Consider the following 17733-nt stretch of genomic DNA (forward strand, 5'->3'; position numbering starts at 1 on the left):
AACATATTTAAATATTTTAACAAGAACTATAAGTCTGTCCGTCAATACAGTCATTTCCGACAATAACTTTGTAACAGAGAAACATTAGAAGCTTATATTTTACATGTACATAGGATTTATGACCTGAATTAAGCTCTAACTTTGATTCGTCTTTTCAACAAATCCAATGTCACTGGCAAAAACATTGACTAATTTGTGCTGAATTCGTAACTTTATAATGAAAAAAAATTGGATGGATTCCCATGCTTCAATAAAGATGAAGGTAACTTATGGACATAAACCATGATCATCTATAAAATTCAAGACACTGGTAAAAAGTATGAGAAATACAATTTATTGATTTATATATGTTATCATTTAAAAGAGGAATTCAATGGACTGTCATTCAGCATTATATTGCAGTATGAACATCATTAATATTGTGCATAGTATGGTCATATTTGAGGTGCAGAAATAAGAAGTCAAACAAAAAGTCATATTAAACACATGTATTTTTATTATGCCCCCGGATCAAAAGATCCCGGGGGTATATTGTTTTTGTCCTGTCTGTCTGTTTGTCTGTTTATCTGTTTATCTGTTTGTCTGTCTGTCTGTTGTCAACTTTAACCTTGCCCATAACTTCTGATTGGTTGGAGCTATGACTTTCATATTTCACATGTGTATTCCTTGTGACAAGACCTTTCTTTGGGTACCATCATATTTGACCTTTTGACCTTGACCTTAGAGTTTGACCCACTTTTGGAAAAATTTTTGAGACTTTAACCTTGGCCATAACTTCTGAACAGTTGGTGCTTGGGGTTTCAATCTTCACATGTGTATTCTTTGTGACAAGGCCTTCCTTTGGATATCCACAACTTTGACCTTTTGACCTTGGAGTTTGACCTACTTTTGAAAAACTTTCACCTTGGCATTAACTTTTGAATGGTTGATGCTAGGGCTTTCATACTTCACATATGTAATCCTTGTGACATCACCTTCCTTTGGATACCAACCAGTTTGACCCTTTGACCTTGACCTTGGAGTTTGACCTACTTTTGAAAAACTTTAACTTTAGCCATAACTTTTGAACTGTTAGAGCTAGGGCTTTCATACTTCACATATGTAATCCTTGTGACACGACCTTCCTCTGGATACCAACCAGTTTGACCCTTTGACCTTGACATAGGAGTTTGCCCTACTTTCGAAAAACTTTAACCTTGGCCATAACTTTTGAATGGTTGGTGCTAGGGCTTTCATACTTTACATATGTAATCCTTGTGACAATACCTTCCTTTGGATACAAACAACTTTGACCCTGACCTTGATATTTTACTTACTTTTAAAAAACTTTAACCTTCGCCATAACTTTTGAACAGTTGCAGCTAGGGCTTTCAAATTTAACATCTTTTATCTTTTGGCCTGGATTTTGACTTGCATTTGAGAAACTTTAACCTTCGCAAAAAGCTGCCATACGGGGGAATCAGTGTTTCACAAACACATCTTGTTGTAATATTTAATTTGCCTGTTCTATTTTAAGTAATACATAGAACACTTTTTAAAGGCTTGTGTGCATTTTCATTTAGAGTTCTTACGGATCTCACTTTCGAATGATGGGTAGCAAAGAATTCATTATATCTTTAAATTGTTCTTTGGTTATACCAGTATGAGTGAATTGGTTCTCAGAGGCTAACAGAGCTGGATAACAACAATTGGCGTGTCCCTCACTGACCTCAGGCATGTGTGACACTTCTTGACCACAAGTACACCGAAAACCAGTTCATCTGCATTAATTTCAAAATTATTTAGCAATTTAGGAATGGACGATTTTTCAGAGAAATAGACTTTGGGTTATTGAATGTTATCCTGGTTAAATGGTCGAGAAAAACAACCTTTGTCTTGGGTTGACCAATCTTGTTGTGCTGGAGATGTACAATATTTCGGTGCCTGAACAATCTGTTGTTCAACATATCGTCTGAATTGTTTGCCTGGCGTATTGTGCCTCGAGTTCAGCTTGCATCGTCGATGGCTTTAGCTCATAACTCCTTTTTGCCATCTGAAAAAAAAGACAAAGAATCTGATACAACAAACTTGTATAAGATTACTTTTGTTGAACTACCAATTTTTGTAGGAAATTTTGAATCTGTGATTGCTCCAGGTATCGGGTGATCGTGTAAATATTTCGTACAAAATTTTGTGGAAAAAAAAGCCTGATTGCAATTATGAATATAAAAAATTGAACATAATAATGTAGAAGAAAACAATGCAAATACAACAGAATACAAATACTAGTAACTGGCAATAGCAAATTCAATAATTAGATGTTTGTCGTCCCTTTCAATAATTTTTCATTCATATTGAGACGCCACCACTTGTCAGTGGAGGGCAAAAAATTTAGTACTCGGCACTTACGGCCTTTTAGCAGTGAGGATCCTATTTTGTGCCAGCACCTACTGCGACATGGGTTCTCGGTTTCTACGGTTTCATCCGTTTCCAATTCCGCAGTTAGATTTGAACCCGCGACGTAAGGATCTCTTTAGAGCAAATGCTCTAACCACTGCCCCACGCCGACACAGTCAGAAAAAATAATCAATAATTAGGTATTTTCACCAGATTTGTAAAATTCTGGATTACCGGGTCTCGTACGCTTGTTCAGTTGCTTGTTCAGGGCTCTATTGATCTTGAAGATAAATTTGTACTTCATTGAGAGAATTCATTCCCCTTTGCTAGTCACTAATGATAATTGATTACTGTTTATGATATAATTCAAAGGTCTATTTAGAAAAAAACGTCCACGGTAGCTCGGTCGGTAGAGCGCTCGCTTCGTGATCGGGAGGTAGTGAGTTCGCATCTCGGCAGCGACTGACCTAAGTCGTTAAAAATGGGTAGCAACTGTTCCTTCGCCATGCGCTCGGCACTTTGAAGTGAAAGTTGTGGGTCGTTAGGATGAGACCTTAAAAACCAAGGCCCCGTATCACGGCAGGCGTTGGTACAATAAAGATCCCTCAATGCTCAATGGCCCTAAGTGCCTTGTAAAGGTCAAAATGAATGAAAAATTCTCGAATGGGACGTAAAACAACATACAATCAATCAATCTATTTCAAAACAAAATCACAAGATTTAATGTATCATACAAAACACACTTTAATTTTTTTTTAATAATCAGGTACACTTGTAAATATAAAAGATAGATTTGTTTGTTGGTTAACGTCCCTCTCGAGAATTTTCAATCATATTGAGACATCACCACTTGCCGATGGAGGGCTGCAGATTTTGACCTGTACTCGGCACTTACCGCCTTTGAGCAGTGAGGGATCATCTTCTAAGACACGCGACCTCGGTTTATACTCTCATCCGAAGGACCGGTCTCCACGTCCCAAGTAAGATTCGAATCCGCGACGTAAGGATCAACTCCTTGCTCCGCGACTCTAGAGACGTTACGCGCGATGGTACCATTTTACAATTTCAGTACCACAGGGGATTTCAAAAACAACACTCGCAATATGGGTGATTTTGGCATGAATCAAAAGATTTTGAATAAAACTACCCGATTCCGGTCAGAAAGTAGCATTTAAATAGATTTTTTGCAAAATATAGAATTTTACACCGCAAATAAAAGATATTTTAAGCGTGTAACTCGTTACATTTTTAAGCAGTGATTTTTCTTGGATAGAGGATTCAATAGTGAATCTACAGTTCTCATTTTCCTCATAAAATAAGAGCAATCCTTGTCGTTTGTGAAGTCGTTAATGATTTTTTCATTCAATGGTGGCAAGAAAGAGAAAGCGAGAGTTTTTATGGAAAAAGAATCTGTAATGCAAATAATTAAAAACGTGCATATATAGATGAATATTTAATCTACTCAATTACAAGAAACTTAAAATAAAAACAAATTATATCAAAATAATGTGCTTTTCTTATGAATTTGAAATATTTCATTAAGATTGATGTCAAACTGCATGTATTGTAGCAAATAAATGGATTAGATCCATTACATACATAAATCGAAAGTTCCATTTTTGTTCATTTGTTAAATTACAAGTATTCTGTTATTTTGTATTCATATTTCGAGTGCAAAGAGAGCGATAGGTCACCAGTCATGCTAGTTGCACTATTAGAAGAGTTACGTCAATACTTCCGTAGCGCTATTAAAAGCGTAATGTTAAACATCACCAACATCAAGCGTAACGTTTCAGCAAACGCTCTAACCATTAAAAGATAAAATGAGACAAAAATATTTCATTTTTGTACATCACATGATCTTTAAAGAGACCAAGAGAGGTCAATCTGAGAGGGTGTGAGGTGAGTTTTTGTGCCCAAGCACCATTTATTTTTTAAGTCTACGTGGTGATAGTGACAAAGGGAAAGTATTAGTAATGGCAAGTACAGGCAAATAAATAGATCTATTTTATGATTTGCTACTGAATACTAGAACTCTTGTTTTGTTATTCCCTTATCATTCTATTTCTTTTGGGACAACATATCTTTTCTATCGGTTTATCTTGTTTTGTTTTATACTTCTAAGGATGTTTTACAATGTAGTATAATACTCAGGTGACCGTTAAGGCCCTTGGGCCTTTTGTTTAATTTGTCTCTCTCATTGTACCCTGATCCAAACCTTTTTTTCATGTAATCAATGTATGTATGTATCCATTCAAAGGTTGAAGGTAACGAACAATGATCGATCTTTTAAAAAACTTCAAATATAATACAAATCTGTGAACAGGGCATAAAATACAGAGCCCAGGAAATTCCAGAGATAGAATCAGGTGCCTAGGAGGAGTAAGCAACCCCTTCGACCGCACACAACCGCCGTAAGCTTATGTTTTGATCAGGCAGACGGAACATTCCGTAGTCAAATTTAGTATAAAACAAAGGCCTAACGCTTAGAATGGAATGTATCTGTCAAAATACGACCCAATGATAGGTTATATTTGCTAACAAGATTAATAAATTTTTACGACCAAAGAATTTACGAAATGCTGACTTTAAACGAGATGGTTGAAATCCCTGTAATATAAACTTATCTATCAGTAACCTGCCTCGGTTTTTGATCGTACTCAGAGCATGCTACTGAATATTGAATAAACACCATTTGCAGTAGAAAGCGGAATATTATTACATATAATGAAAGTTCGCGATGGAAAAACTGAATTTATCTCGTAGAGTTTAGTTGTTTAAATCGGCCCTTATCTTCTATAGTCAGTAAAATATCCAAAGATGAAACAGATGTGACAGACTCTGTGGTGCCTTTTATTTCGAGTTCACTGGGATATATCTAGTCGACATATGAATGGAAGTAAGTATTGTTCAAAGATAAAACGTCATCGATATATTTGATTTTCGAGTTTTAGGCCACAGCAAGTGTTTTGTTCTTGGACAAACACCACCAAATGTTTTCCCATAGACTTCCATACGAAGTTGAGCCCCTGTCGCTGATTCATATATTGAATTTTGGGCAAATGACTTTCTTGCCATGAAAGTTCGAGATCTTGCAAAACAAAACATGCCAGAAAAAATAAATCGTGCCGCGGTACTTTTAATTTCAAATTTCATTTGTTTACAACTAGGTGCGTTCAGCACCAAATGAAAATCTCTAACCAAAGTGCATCCCTCCCTTAAAATTTTTACCTGTATCTCCTATATATCTCAAAGAAGCCAATGTCTTGATATGAGATTTTTATCACCTTTATTTCACTTGTTAAATACATAACAAGTCTTTTCTCTTAATGACCAATCACGTGCCAGGTAGCATTTTCTTCTCCGCACAACTTTGGATCATGTGCCAGGTAGCATTTTCTTCTCCGCACAACTTTGGATGTCCAAAACGTCTGCACCCATGTATATGATTATGTAGGTGTTTTCCCTATACTTCTCATGTACATGTAGGTGTTTTTTTTTAAATAAATTCTACTTCATAGGAATATAAAAACAGGTCGGCTAATAAAGGAGCACAAGTTGTGTCCATTGCAATTCCTACAGTTTGTTGAAAGACCTGGTCTCCGAAGACTACATAAATGTTGCCAATGAGGAACTCCAGCATCTTTTAATATCAACTTCAGAGTACTTGTGTGTAGAATAAGGGTGATTTTTTAACAAAGTAACTGATCACGATATGAAAATTTCAGAGTTCCATTCTTATTACAGAGGCAGTTGTCCATGATGTCAAAAAGCCCAAGTTTTTAAATCATCGTGGGAAATAGTTGTAGAAAGAGTAAGTCACACTTTTTAATGTTACTAACTTTTGAAAAAATTGTGATTTCAAATTTTTTAAGAGTTATTTGGGGTTTTGGAGAATCCACATTTAAGAACCCTCTATACACTGACGAAAAATGTTTTTTGGACTTTGAGAAAATTATATTGCGTAAAGGAGGATATTTTGAAATTAACTTATGTACTTTTAATATAGGGAGTGTGCCTTTTTTACCCAGGAAAAATCCTCAAGATAATGAAGTAATTATAAATAAAATCCGCTTTTGCTTACTCAAATGGAGAAAATATATGCAAATAAAGTTTTCAGCTACTCTATCTTGGTCTAATATAATGTTTAGAATACTTGGATTTATTTTAAATTATGTCATACAGTGCAGATTACAATTTATTCTATTTCTATATCAAATGATGGGTCAGTCTAACTACACAAAAGTACCCTGAAATTAGGATGGAGTGTAGAGAGGGTCCTTAATTTACACTTCTAGAATATGCTGTAGCAAAGTAAGTCAAAAGTTTCTCCTTTACAGCACTTAATATTTTTGTGAGGCACATCATCACAAACCACGAGTTTTCTGTCCATTCTATGTGGATATAGAATTGACACAAAACCCATGGCTTGCGACGATGGACCAGGAGATGCATCTTTCTTTGGAATGATTTTTATGAAGTTTAGGAATCCAGACGGTGTAGCTAGGGTAGATCGAACTCACCTTCGTTGACTGGAATGTTAAAAGTTCTAAATACTGAAATATGCATATTTTATTTCTGGGCAGATCACTCTAACTACATAAAAATACTACAGAATCAGAGCTTTAATATGCAGTCATTAGAGGGTTCTTTGTCCCATTTATTTTTATTGTGAAATACAAATGATTTCATGCATAGTCCCTTTTCCTTGTACTTCAGCCCTGAGTTGTACACTTCCTAACTCCTTCATAAATGCATTTTTCCCAGCTGTGAAGAATCAGTCAAATCATGGAAAATTATTCAATGAAAGTCCGATTTTCAAAAACTTTTTTCAAGTCATTTTATTGTTCAACAAATATCTCTCATATACATCAGTGAATGTAATGCTGGAATACATACAGTCACTGTGACACATTAAAGTTCCAAATTCAGCAGGAAAAAATGATTCAGGACAAAAAGTGCAGAACACCACACACTGAATTCAAAGTGATTTTTTTATAAACTATTCAGCAGTGTTGCAGTATTTTGTATACTAAAAAAAAGTTTAAAATGCCAGCATCAAATCCTACAACAAAATAAATATTATTCAATTTGCATAATGATTCACCTCTTTAACATCAACAAATATGATCAGCAGTGTACTTGTTAAAAAAAAAACACTTGGCACATATAAAACTTAAAGATCACAAAGTATATATCAAAATGGCAATACAAACTTAGAACATTCACAAATTTTCTGAAATCTGGACATAAAATAAAAATCTCTCATGCACTGGTAAAAACCACAAGGCATTTGCCGTTATCAGCAAGTAATAGTAAAATAATAATGGACGGCTCAGTGATGTGTACTTCTTCAATAACTGAAAATATCACAGTCTTTGTACAAGAAAAATTCTGCATTGCATCCAGTCATAAATCATAAATATTGACTGAAAGTATCACATTGTTCTGTTGCCCAAAATTTATTATACATGTATTGTGTGTGTGTTTCAATATGGTATCTATGTGAAATGCAGTCATAAAAGCAATCATTCTTGTCTAGATCAAAAACTTTGCTATTTTTAAATATATACAAATATATACATAAAACAATTAAAGAAAATAACAACATAACAAAAGTGTCTTGATAAACATATGAGAAAATATCTATGATGGGTTCAAATATGGGTTGCCAAGAAGACCCGATTTTGGTGCCAGACGGACGGATCCAAAAGTGTTGGGAGTGGTAGTTCTGTTACCATAGCAGCATGGCTGTGACAGCGTTGGTCAGCGGAGCAGTACAGGGGACAGTTGTACTGCTGGTGTTTGATGGAGACTGTGGACGGAGAACTGATATCATAAGGTTTCAGCCAAATGACTGGCATGTCCTGGCAACTCTGTTTGTCAGAGGCCCCCGACATTAACATACCTCGGGCTGTGTCCCAAAGAGCATTGTACAGTCGTAATCCAGTAATGAATATTCCATCCTTTGGTGGAAGAGTTGGATGCAAGCCTGCAGGCATGACCTGTAAAATAAAATTTTGGTAAAATTCAAAAACATTTTTTTTTAACTTCTACCTCTTCTATACAGTATCAACAAGAGTGATGACAAAATCTTGACAAAATATTCCTCCTCCAAAGTCTCCTCTCACCTGTATTTGAAGTTGAATAGAATTGACATCCTTGAAATGTTTACGAGCATACTGATGTTTTACAGCTTCAAAGAAACGGTCTGGACGGAGGAAGCTGGCAACATTGTACACACCAGGTCTTTCTGTGATGTAGGAAGAGATCGTCTGGAGGCGTTTGGGAAGTTCTCCCATCCATTTCGTGAGAGAAATGCATGATGGGAATGTCAGAGAGAGCCAGGCCTTAGGAACCTGGTCAGAATTAAGTCCCTGGATGACCCCTTCTAAGGTTTGAAGTGGAACTGCTTCTCCTTTGCTAACCCTCTGCACCACAGCAAGATCAGATTGAACTCTCCCCACCAACTTCTTGTACCCTTCCACCTCAAAGTGGACAAATATGTCCACAGGACTAACGTGATTTTTATGAGTATCTGGTAGTTTTGGCAACTTCTGAACAGATGCAGACACAGCAGGAAAAACTGACTCCGAGGTCAAGGTCAAGCCCTTGGTTGCTATGGATACTTTCATGAAAAGTTCTGGTGCACCTATAACTTGCACTATGTCTTTAGACATGGCCCTGGAAAAATCATTTACAATGTAATTTTACTCAAAATTTCAAAGTGCATTTCCTTAGTTTTTATTTGCACTTTGCAATAAGGAAAATTATATTTTCCCACAATTCAACAAGATCTTTCATAAAAATGCACGTGTTGGATTTTAACTACATTAATGAGGGATAAAAAGTTTTTTTTTCCTCTCATTTACCTGAAATTAAACCAAGATATTTGGGATATTTTTTCTAAAAATAACTATAATTTTTGGCAAAATATATCTTATTAGAACTATTTAATTGCACTGTAATATTTTACATTTTTCTTTTAAAAAACTTAAAGCTTATCATAAACATAAACGGCTGTTTTAATTACCTGCTATATCTTGCTACAATATTGGCATCGGCGGCCTCAGACAACCCATAGGTTTTGGCATTCACGTCACCCATAGCTTCTACAGCTTTCTTTAGATTAAAGTTCTCATCAGCTGATTTCAGAAGCTCTGATAGTAAGGTAAGAACTGGGCAGTTTGCTGCAGGTAAATTCTGGAAATATACATAAATATTAGATAAATAAATATGAAAAATTACATGTACAATATAGACATGAAGATTATGATGAGAATATGCATTTTTATGCATTTTCAACTTCCTAGCAAATGCAGTAAATTGCCCATATCCTGTAAATGTATTATATTTTGTTTGTATGATACTAGGCAGAGATTGATTACTCAGCTAGTTGATGTAGATTTGATTTAACATATTTTATTAATGTGCTAGATATAAAAATACATAAAAGGGCATTTAGGAATGTACATGTACTTGACTAAGAAGAAGTGCTTACAGCCACAGAATATGCAACCAAATATAACACATTTACAGTAGATCGTGGTACTCTCTTCAGAAACTGGATTTTCTGTAGAATTAATTAAGTAATCAGAACTGAAATTTTTAAGGGAAGGAAAAGATATCTTCACATAGTAACCCTATCAGACTTCCTTAACAACTACAAATCCATCACTTACATGTTTGGTAGGGTCAGTAGCATACTGTGAAAGGAGCTTGGCGAGAGCTTCAACAATCCGAGCGTCGGTCAGATCTGTGCAGTGGTTGGAGTAGATCTGAGAGACCAGATTGGACACACCTAGACCACAGGGACACTTGGTCATCACCTTCTTAAAGGCCTCTACTGCCAGAGCCAAATCCGTTAGAGTCCAATCATTGTCATGTACAAAAGCATTCCTGCCATAAAAACTCTGTTGTAGAAGGAGAGAGTGAAGCAAGGCCAGGGGCATGATGCGGGATGCTTTACTGATGTTCTGTAAATGAAGATAAAAAAAAGAAGTCAAAATTGGATCTTTCAGTCTGATTAAAATCAAACCTTACATTAAATCATTTATTCTGATGGTCGTGGCAACCATCAGAAAAAGAAGCTGGTGGGAGGTTTGATTTTCATCAGACTATTGATCCAGTGGATTCTACCTTGAGTTTAAAACATTTTTTGTGAAATATTTGGATTCAAATACAGTAAAATTTGAACTTCCTGCAGGAAAGATCATTTGACTGTGAAAGCAAAAAAAAACTCATGCAAGAATTCTAAATGATCAAGAGGGTTTCTTAATATTCACTGCTTCTTTCATTTCTGAGAAACAGACAATAAAAATAGAATATTGTACATTTCTTGAGTTCCTGCATTTACAAAATTACAGTACATGAATTGTAGTACACTTCTTATGATGTAACAAAGAATCGTCAGTACTAGGATGACTACCTCGTCATTGGGGAGTTTACAGTTGTTCAGAAGGAAAGCCACTGAGCGATATGACTTCTGCAGGGTAGACTTGAAGTTTCCAGTCTTCTCACAGGTTACTTTGATCCCATGTTGGACAAGCACTCCTGATACAAAAAAAAAAACAAAGACAATGACACATACAGACAAGTTTCAATAAGTAAAGGGCACCTTAAAATGTCCAACAGCGTACTACAACAAAAAATGTTGGCATTTATTGAATCTTTTCATTAGCTATTCTATTAGGTGGGCAAAACTGGTCATATTATCATATACAGTTTTAAAAACAAATTAAATGCAACAGAAGCTCACCTGGAATAAGTCTTTTAGAATCTGCCTGAGTTGTGATCCACAGTCGGAATGTGTTGTGAATACGGAGGTGGAGCATTGGGTCATCTGGAGGCTTGGAATGTGTAACCAGATTAGCACCTTCATCTGCGATTTCTGTGTGTTGTCGGAGTCTCTCATGTTCTATCCACTTACTGTACACAATATCCTACAATGGCAAACAATGTGTTAATCCGAGATATGTTAAGGCAGCAGGGATTCAAGTCTTAGGATAGCAAAAGATTGGAGAATGTATATAAGATGGTACATATACATGTAATGGAAAAAGTACAGAAAAAAGACAAAGATGCACAGTGTATCTTAATATTCTACATATTCAATGTTCTAATGTGAAGCATTAAAGGGCTATTTTCTTTTTCAGCTCCAAAAATAAATTTGAAGACAGGTTCACACACAGCCCTTCCCATATCCTCTGTTCTGTGGTTTGTTGATCACATAAAAAATATGTACAGTATTTCTTTTGAAGGAACTTGCACAAGTACACTGATTTACCTTTAACAATGTGTAGAACTGTGGATTGGGTTCCTCAGATAGATGATAGTTTTGTAGCAGCAGCCAGTAGCCATTCTGTATACAGTCCTCAATAGCCTGGGTGACCTCTCCTATCTGACCTCTGACACCAAAGTTCATGACCTTTACCCTTCCTTCCATTCCCACTTCTTTTGCTAATCTCTTGACTTCATGAGATGGACTAATGTAGGAGTAACCTGTGAAATCAGAAGGAAGGAGTATGAAGACTGAAAATGTCTCTTGAATTTCATAAAACCATCTCTGTATCACATGAAATCAATAACTTGCGGTGAAGTACACTATGGACTATGGACTTAACTATGTTAAGTCATGAAAACAGATGAAATAGTCAACAAAAACCTATGGGAAGTTTTTGTGGATTATGTCATGCTTGGTTTTTTCTAAATATTTACAAAATATCAATTATGCAATTTTTTAATCTCTTTTTGCAAAAGTATTAAAATATATATATATGTTAGCATTTTTCTAATTAGCATAACATACATATATATTTACGATATGTAAATCACTTGATTTTACAATTTTGTTTTTATTAAATTCAAAACTCATAATTAAAACATTGGGATTTTGTTCAAAATCTCCAGCCGTTCTACTGTAAAACACCTCCACTATATGAACCCAGTATTTCATATCCAATTGCAGCCATGAAGCTCTAGAATGAACCACTTTTTTTTTAATCCAGTCCTGTTTATAATGCTACTGCCGTCAAAAGGATATATGAACAGGTTCACATTTCACTGTGTGCTTCGGTAAGTCTTCCTGACACAATCGTGATATTTATACAGCTGAACTTCGGTATCTCAAACACTGATACTCGAATAACATGGACATGGATATGTCAAAGTGATTTAGAATCCAACCCCTTCTTCTTAAAGTATTTTACCCTGGTCTAGTGGATATCTTAAATTCTTGGATATTTTGAAGTTTTTTTCTTGCATGGTCCCATTGAGTTCCCACTGAGTTTGAGATAACGAGGTTTTACTGCATATACTTACCATTTGTACCATCACTGGACTCTGTATCAGTTACAGGGTTAGGAGAGATAAATACAACAGGTGTTGTTTTGTCTGTAAAGTTGTAGACCTCTCGTATGTTATAGTGATCTGCCACCATTCGTACATTCCCTAATTCATACAAAGTCATCATGTTGGCTAGCTCATACACCTAGCAAAAGAAAATGCCAAACTTACGATAGCTTTTTAACTTACCAACCCTTTCAAAACAGAAAAAAATTATTTTTTACTCAAAGTTGAAAGTGAATTAAATTAAATGGCAAATTTTACTATACCAAAAATCCTTTTTTTATTCATTCAACATGCAGATTTAATTCTTATTAAAACTTATTAATTTCAATCATTTTTGGATCTAGGAAAAAAAATTAAGAGTGTTGGGTGTGAAACTATCATAACAGACCTCTAGCCCAATTCAAAAACAAAAGTTCACAATATGACCATCTTTCCCTTTCAGAATTTTCATACGAACCCTATCAGGTCTGCAGATCTTCCACAGAATACATTTCTGGAAAATGGAGAGTTCGTGGAGGGTGTTCCCAGGGACAGGGTTCATCAGAACGATAGGGTGACCGAAGTACTCCTCCCATTGCCTCCAGTTCTGGATGAGTGACCGCCGCAGACCATTAAATGGGTGGTGGAGCTGCTCTACCACTAGACAGTCAATCCAGGCCTACAACACATGTACACATTAAGTAAAAAATATCTTGTAAACATGACTACTTCTAGAATTTGAAACCTATCTTTCTGAGAGAAGTCAAGGACTTATATTATCAACATAGATGAATAAGTAGAAGGCTGAATAGTCACCAGAGGAAATAAAAACCTTAATTCAATGTTAAAGCCATGGACAGACAAACAAAACATACAGACAATAAAAAAGATATTTTATCAATCTTTGATCATATGGCATAAATACAATAAAACATGCTTATGCTTAAGTGCCAGGGACAGATAATTTTGATTTATTATAAAAGAAATTTGTTATATCCCACAACTTCATTAATTCCTTTTAGTACTACAGGGATACAATCACTTCACTTTAAGTGTGAATTCATTATAAGAGTGTTTGCTGTAACTGTGTTTCACTGTATGAGGAGTACCTGATTAGTCATCCCAGCAGGTTTGGATTCCAGCAATGTCACCTCGTCCAGCCCTTGCTTGTCAAAGCCATTGATGAATAGACTAAGCTCCTTGGTTGAGGCTTTTCGGTTCATTCTCATCCTCTCCATGGAAACCAGAAGCTGTAGTAGTGTGAAGTGTTGCTCAAACATCATCATGGAGACATATTTAAAGATGGCAGTGGATGTGGCATCCATTAATTCCTGGGCCCTGGCTTGAGGGGCACCTAATGGGACAACAATGGTGGATAGCAATCACAAGTTGACAAAACATAATACAATATATATATAACAATTTCATGAGGGGGGGGGGAGGATTTTAGTGCATTTTACATGTAGCAACCATAAGTAATAAAGGTAAGCACTAAAGTTAAAATTTTTGAATGATGATCTCACCGTATCATTCTGATTGATCTCATACCAATAAATGTAAATTAAAATATGCTACCTAAATAATTAGATTCAGAAAGCAGCCAAAAAAAAACCTCCTTGTTTCTGATATATTGGTAAATGTCCACTTACCACTACTGCCCTTCCCCCTGTCTCTGCCTTTGATGACCCCAGTGTATAGCTGGATAAACTTGTGGAAGGGTAGGTAGTAGTACGGATGGAGAGAACACATCCGACGGATCATGTTATACAACACAGCTGACTGCATGATCATTGGCATATAGTTGGCAAACTTCTCTTCTAAGTGGTCCCCCATGAATCGGGTTTCCTCCAGAATCTGGCGGTTCTTCTCCACCTCAGCCTGACACTCCAGGAGGGACTTGAGCATTGTCTGGTCCTCCAGAAGAGGTCCCTCCAAATTCAGAGTCTTCTCACGGATCATGTCCTGGAAAAAAAAGTCACAGGATTTCAAAAAAGCAGTCTGTTATGATATGCCATCCTACTGTATGTGTTCTTGGGGGGTGGATATGTATTATACAGATTTTTTTTTTAATATCAAAATAGCTTAAATTAAAAAGGGGGGGGTGCAAAGAGGAAAATTGCAATGGAAACAGAAAATCCCCCCTTAAAAAATAAAATTTACAATTCAAAATAAAAATCAATGATCTCTTCAATTTTGACTAAAAAGCTTGCTCTTTATTCCGGTATCTTCTTCACCAGATTGACATGAAATATGACACATTTACAACAGAAACTAGAACCAAATGTTGTACAAATGATCTAAACTCCTTCATTTCTGAGACCTACATGTTCCTTGGCCAGTCGCTGTCTGTGGAGGATGATATCGTTTTCATTGGAGCGTTTTTGTCCCTCGAACTCCTTCCTTTCCACCTTCATTGTCTCTATCAGGAGATGGTTGATGATGGATTCATCACTCAGACTCATGTTGATGATGCACATTCTGTGTAGGGGGATGGCGTGGATACCATCACCTAAAAAGTAAACACATACCTCAGAGATGTTAGAATTTTTTTTTGGGGGGGGGGGTCTCCCAAAAAATTAGTAAATTTAACAGTTGGACGGAATTTCCTCTCCATAATGCCAGTTGTATGACATTGTAAAAGAAGTATCATACAGTATATATTATTAAACGCAAAAAATAAAAGTCAATCTAATATTTAAGAATGACTTTGTAAACATGACTGAGGAATAAAAATGTGAGCAATGGTTTCTACAAATTCTGGCAACACAATTTTTCTTACCTTTAAGAAACAGTGGGACAGATGTACTGAGATACAAAGCAAAGTCCTGGTGGTATCGGAATTCACGGTTGCCAAGTTTGACCACCCTTTGTCCATCCTTATCCACGTAGAACTGTTTCAGTAGTAGACCTCTGTACACTGGGTCTAATGCCTTCCTCTCCAAGTGTGTAACCAGCACAGTCACTCCTGTAGTAAAAACATTCTATAAATTGTGATGGAAAAAGAGCAGAAAAAAAGCTAACTTAGCCATCAACTGCCAAAGATACATGTAATTCACATGAAATAAAATATCTTATTTTGTGTTTAGAGCTATAGGTATTTCCAGCTACTGTTCAAGATAATTCATCTAGCATTCAATGAAAAAAATATTGTGAAGAGATGTGTCTAATCTAGCAAACACATTTCACCATGTAAGTCCTTATCTCGTACTTGATGGGATAAAAAACACTTAAAGATATCGAGGGTTCAAGGTATTGAAGTTCAAATACATTAGGAAAAAGTGGTTCAGACTTCCAACTCCCTTTGTCATATTCATGGCCTGGGTGGTTCAAGTTACCAGAGTTCAATGTTCTCAATCTTTTTGAAAGAGGAGACGTGTATTGATGTGTACAGTCAAGTTACTTTCAGCATCTAATTCCTGATTACAGATTCCGCATAAATTTAGGTGTATTCTGTAGAATTCTGATATAATTTTATTAAATTATGCATTTACGAGGAAATTTCATCAGATCTATTTTTTATCTACATATGTATTTTTTCTATAGCAATTTACATACCATGTACCACGGCAGTAATAATCCGGCTATCCAGATCCGGATCATCTGCTTCAATGATCCAGAGGTTGTTTTCTGGATGTTCTATGGCCTGTTGTACATTGAGATGACTGAGAGTTTCCCAGCTGGCAGTCACAGAGGTTAAAGGTCGAAGTTCCTCACTATTGAAGGTGTTATGTGAATGTCGACCAGTGACACTGAAAAAAAACGAGGAAAATTATTTTCTTACCGATTGTTGTTCATCTTTTGTTTTTCCTTTTCATTGGTTGTTTTATCACAAATTTTTAAAATAAAATTGAATTGATAAAATTTTCATTAATAGCTGCACTTAAAGCTGATGAATACTTAATGTTAGCACAAACCACAAATCAAGTGTACATTGTTTGCATTGTGTTACATACCTTTTAGTAGCTGCAGTATAAGTAGAGGTGGCTGTTAACACTCCTGAAGTGTCCATTCTGTAATCATCATTCAGAGTAAACTCTGAGGAGTAGGTCAGGGCAGTGCCTCTGCTGGGTGGGGGCTCGGTGGCGGTGTCCTTGGACTGACACACATCCAGTGGAATGTCGTCATACTCTGGGGCATGATCTCGGACGTCGCGTTCCGAAAAAATATTCTTACTGCTCTGTAGGGCTGTGACCCAGATTTCTGCTTGGTTATCGGGGTCAATAATGAGGGGCCAGCAGTGTTTACGATTATGACAACTCACTCTCATCAACAGAGCATTCTGTACCGAGTGCAGATCTGTAGGGAGATTGTGCAGGCGCCACCCAGACAATTCATCAAAGTCGCTGAGTATCTCCTGTAGCAGGTAGCCATTACGTGTTATTAGAGGACTGGCCTCATCTTCATCATCAGAATCATCAGCCTCTGGTATCGTCTCATACTCCATACTGCCCTGCTTCTTCAGCTCTGACTTGTAATACTTACTAGTGTCATAAATACTTGGAAGATACGTGAAAGTTCGAATCTCAGGCATGCTGGGGACCCCCGACGTAGTACTCTCTGAGGATTGTACACTAGACGCTGCACTGGATTCCTTCTCTCTCAACCCTTCATAAAGACCCCCTAAGTTTGTACTGAGAGGATTAACGTCGGGTCCTGTTTGTCGGGTGTAGTTGAAGTTTCCTTGACGACACCTGTCTAACCAATCATTTTGAAGCTCTGACCTGTTTCTGTCAGACAGAGGGCCGTGATAGAGGACACAGGCAGCGGTGATGAGGGCATCCCCTGGGGCAGTCAGAACATTGTGTTTAGCCTTACGCAGTTCTGACTTCCATAGATAATGCTGCATAGACATGTGTTCCATCAAATTCACTGAGCGAGCAATCTTCTTCTCAATACCCTGTAAAATAATTTCATATAGACAACTGATATCATCAATTGAAAGCGACTAGAATAAACTAACAGATAAACTTTAAAAGAATATCTTATCTTATTTCATAATGATGTTAAAAGATGTCATTTTCTTTACTT

General features: G+C 36.4%; 1 protein-coding gene across 1 annotated transcript in view; it reads right to left on the reverse strand.

The window, feature by feature from the left end:
• Positions 1 to 7771: 7771 nt before the first annotated feature.
• LOC133188417 (dynein heavy chain domain-containing protein 1-like) overlaps positions 7772 to 17733 on the reverse strand; it is a 63817-nt gene continuing 53855 nt past the window's right edge. Inside the window, exons 84-98 of the mRNA XM_061323836.1 lie at positions 16659 to 17602; positions 16261 to 16454; positions 15485 to 15670; positions 15030 to 15214; positions 14355 to 14667; positions 13815 to 14059; positions 13184 to 13384; positions 12697 to 12865; positions 11663 to 11877; positions 11135 to 11318; positions 10805 to 10929; positions 10059 to 10352; positions 9410 to 9579; positions 8508 to 9060; positions 7772 to 8381 (exon numbers count right to left, since the gene is read on the reverse strand). Coding sequence (XP_061179820.1) covers positions 8034 to 8381; positions 8508 to 9060; positions 9410 to 9579; positions 10059 to 10352; positions 10805 to 10929; positions 11135 to 11318; positions 11663 to 11877; positions 12697 to 12865; positions 13184 to 13384; positions 13815 to 14059; positions 14355 to 14667; positions 15030 to 15214; positions 15485 to 15670; positions 16261 to 16454; positions 16659 to 17602 — 4326 coding nt within the window. The 3' untranslated portion in view covers positions 7772 to 8033. The remainder of the gene's footprint in view (positions 8382 to 8507; positions 9061 to 9409; positions 9580 to 10058; positions 10353 to 10804; positions 10930 to 11134; positions 11319 to 11662; positions 11878 to 12696; positions 12866 to 13183; positions 13385 to 13814; positions 14060 to 14354; positions 14668 to 15029; positions 15215 to 15484; positions 15671 to 16260; positions 16455 to 16658; positions 17603 to 17733) is intronic.

Source organism: Saccostrea echinata, unplaced genomic scaffold (assembly GCF_033153115.1).
Source record: "Saccostrea echinata isolate AGI-Se365-2 ecotype Australia unplaced genomic scaffold, CSIRO_AGI_Sech_v1 ptg000016l, whole genome shotgun sequence".
NCBI classification, from domain to species: Eukaryota; Metazoa; Mollusca; class Bivalvia; order Ostreida; family Ostreidae; genus Saccostrea; species Saccostrea echinata.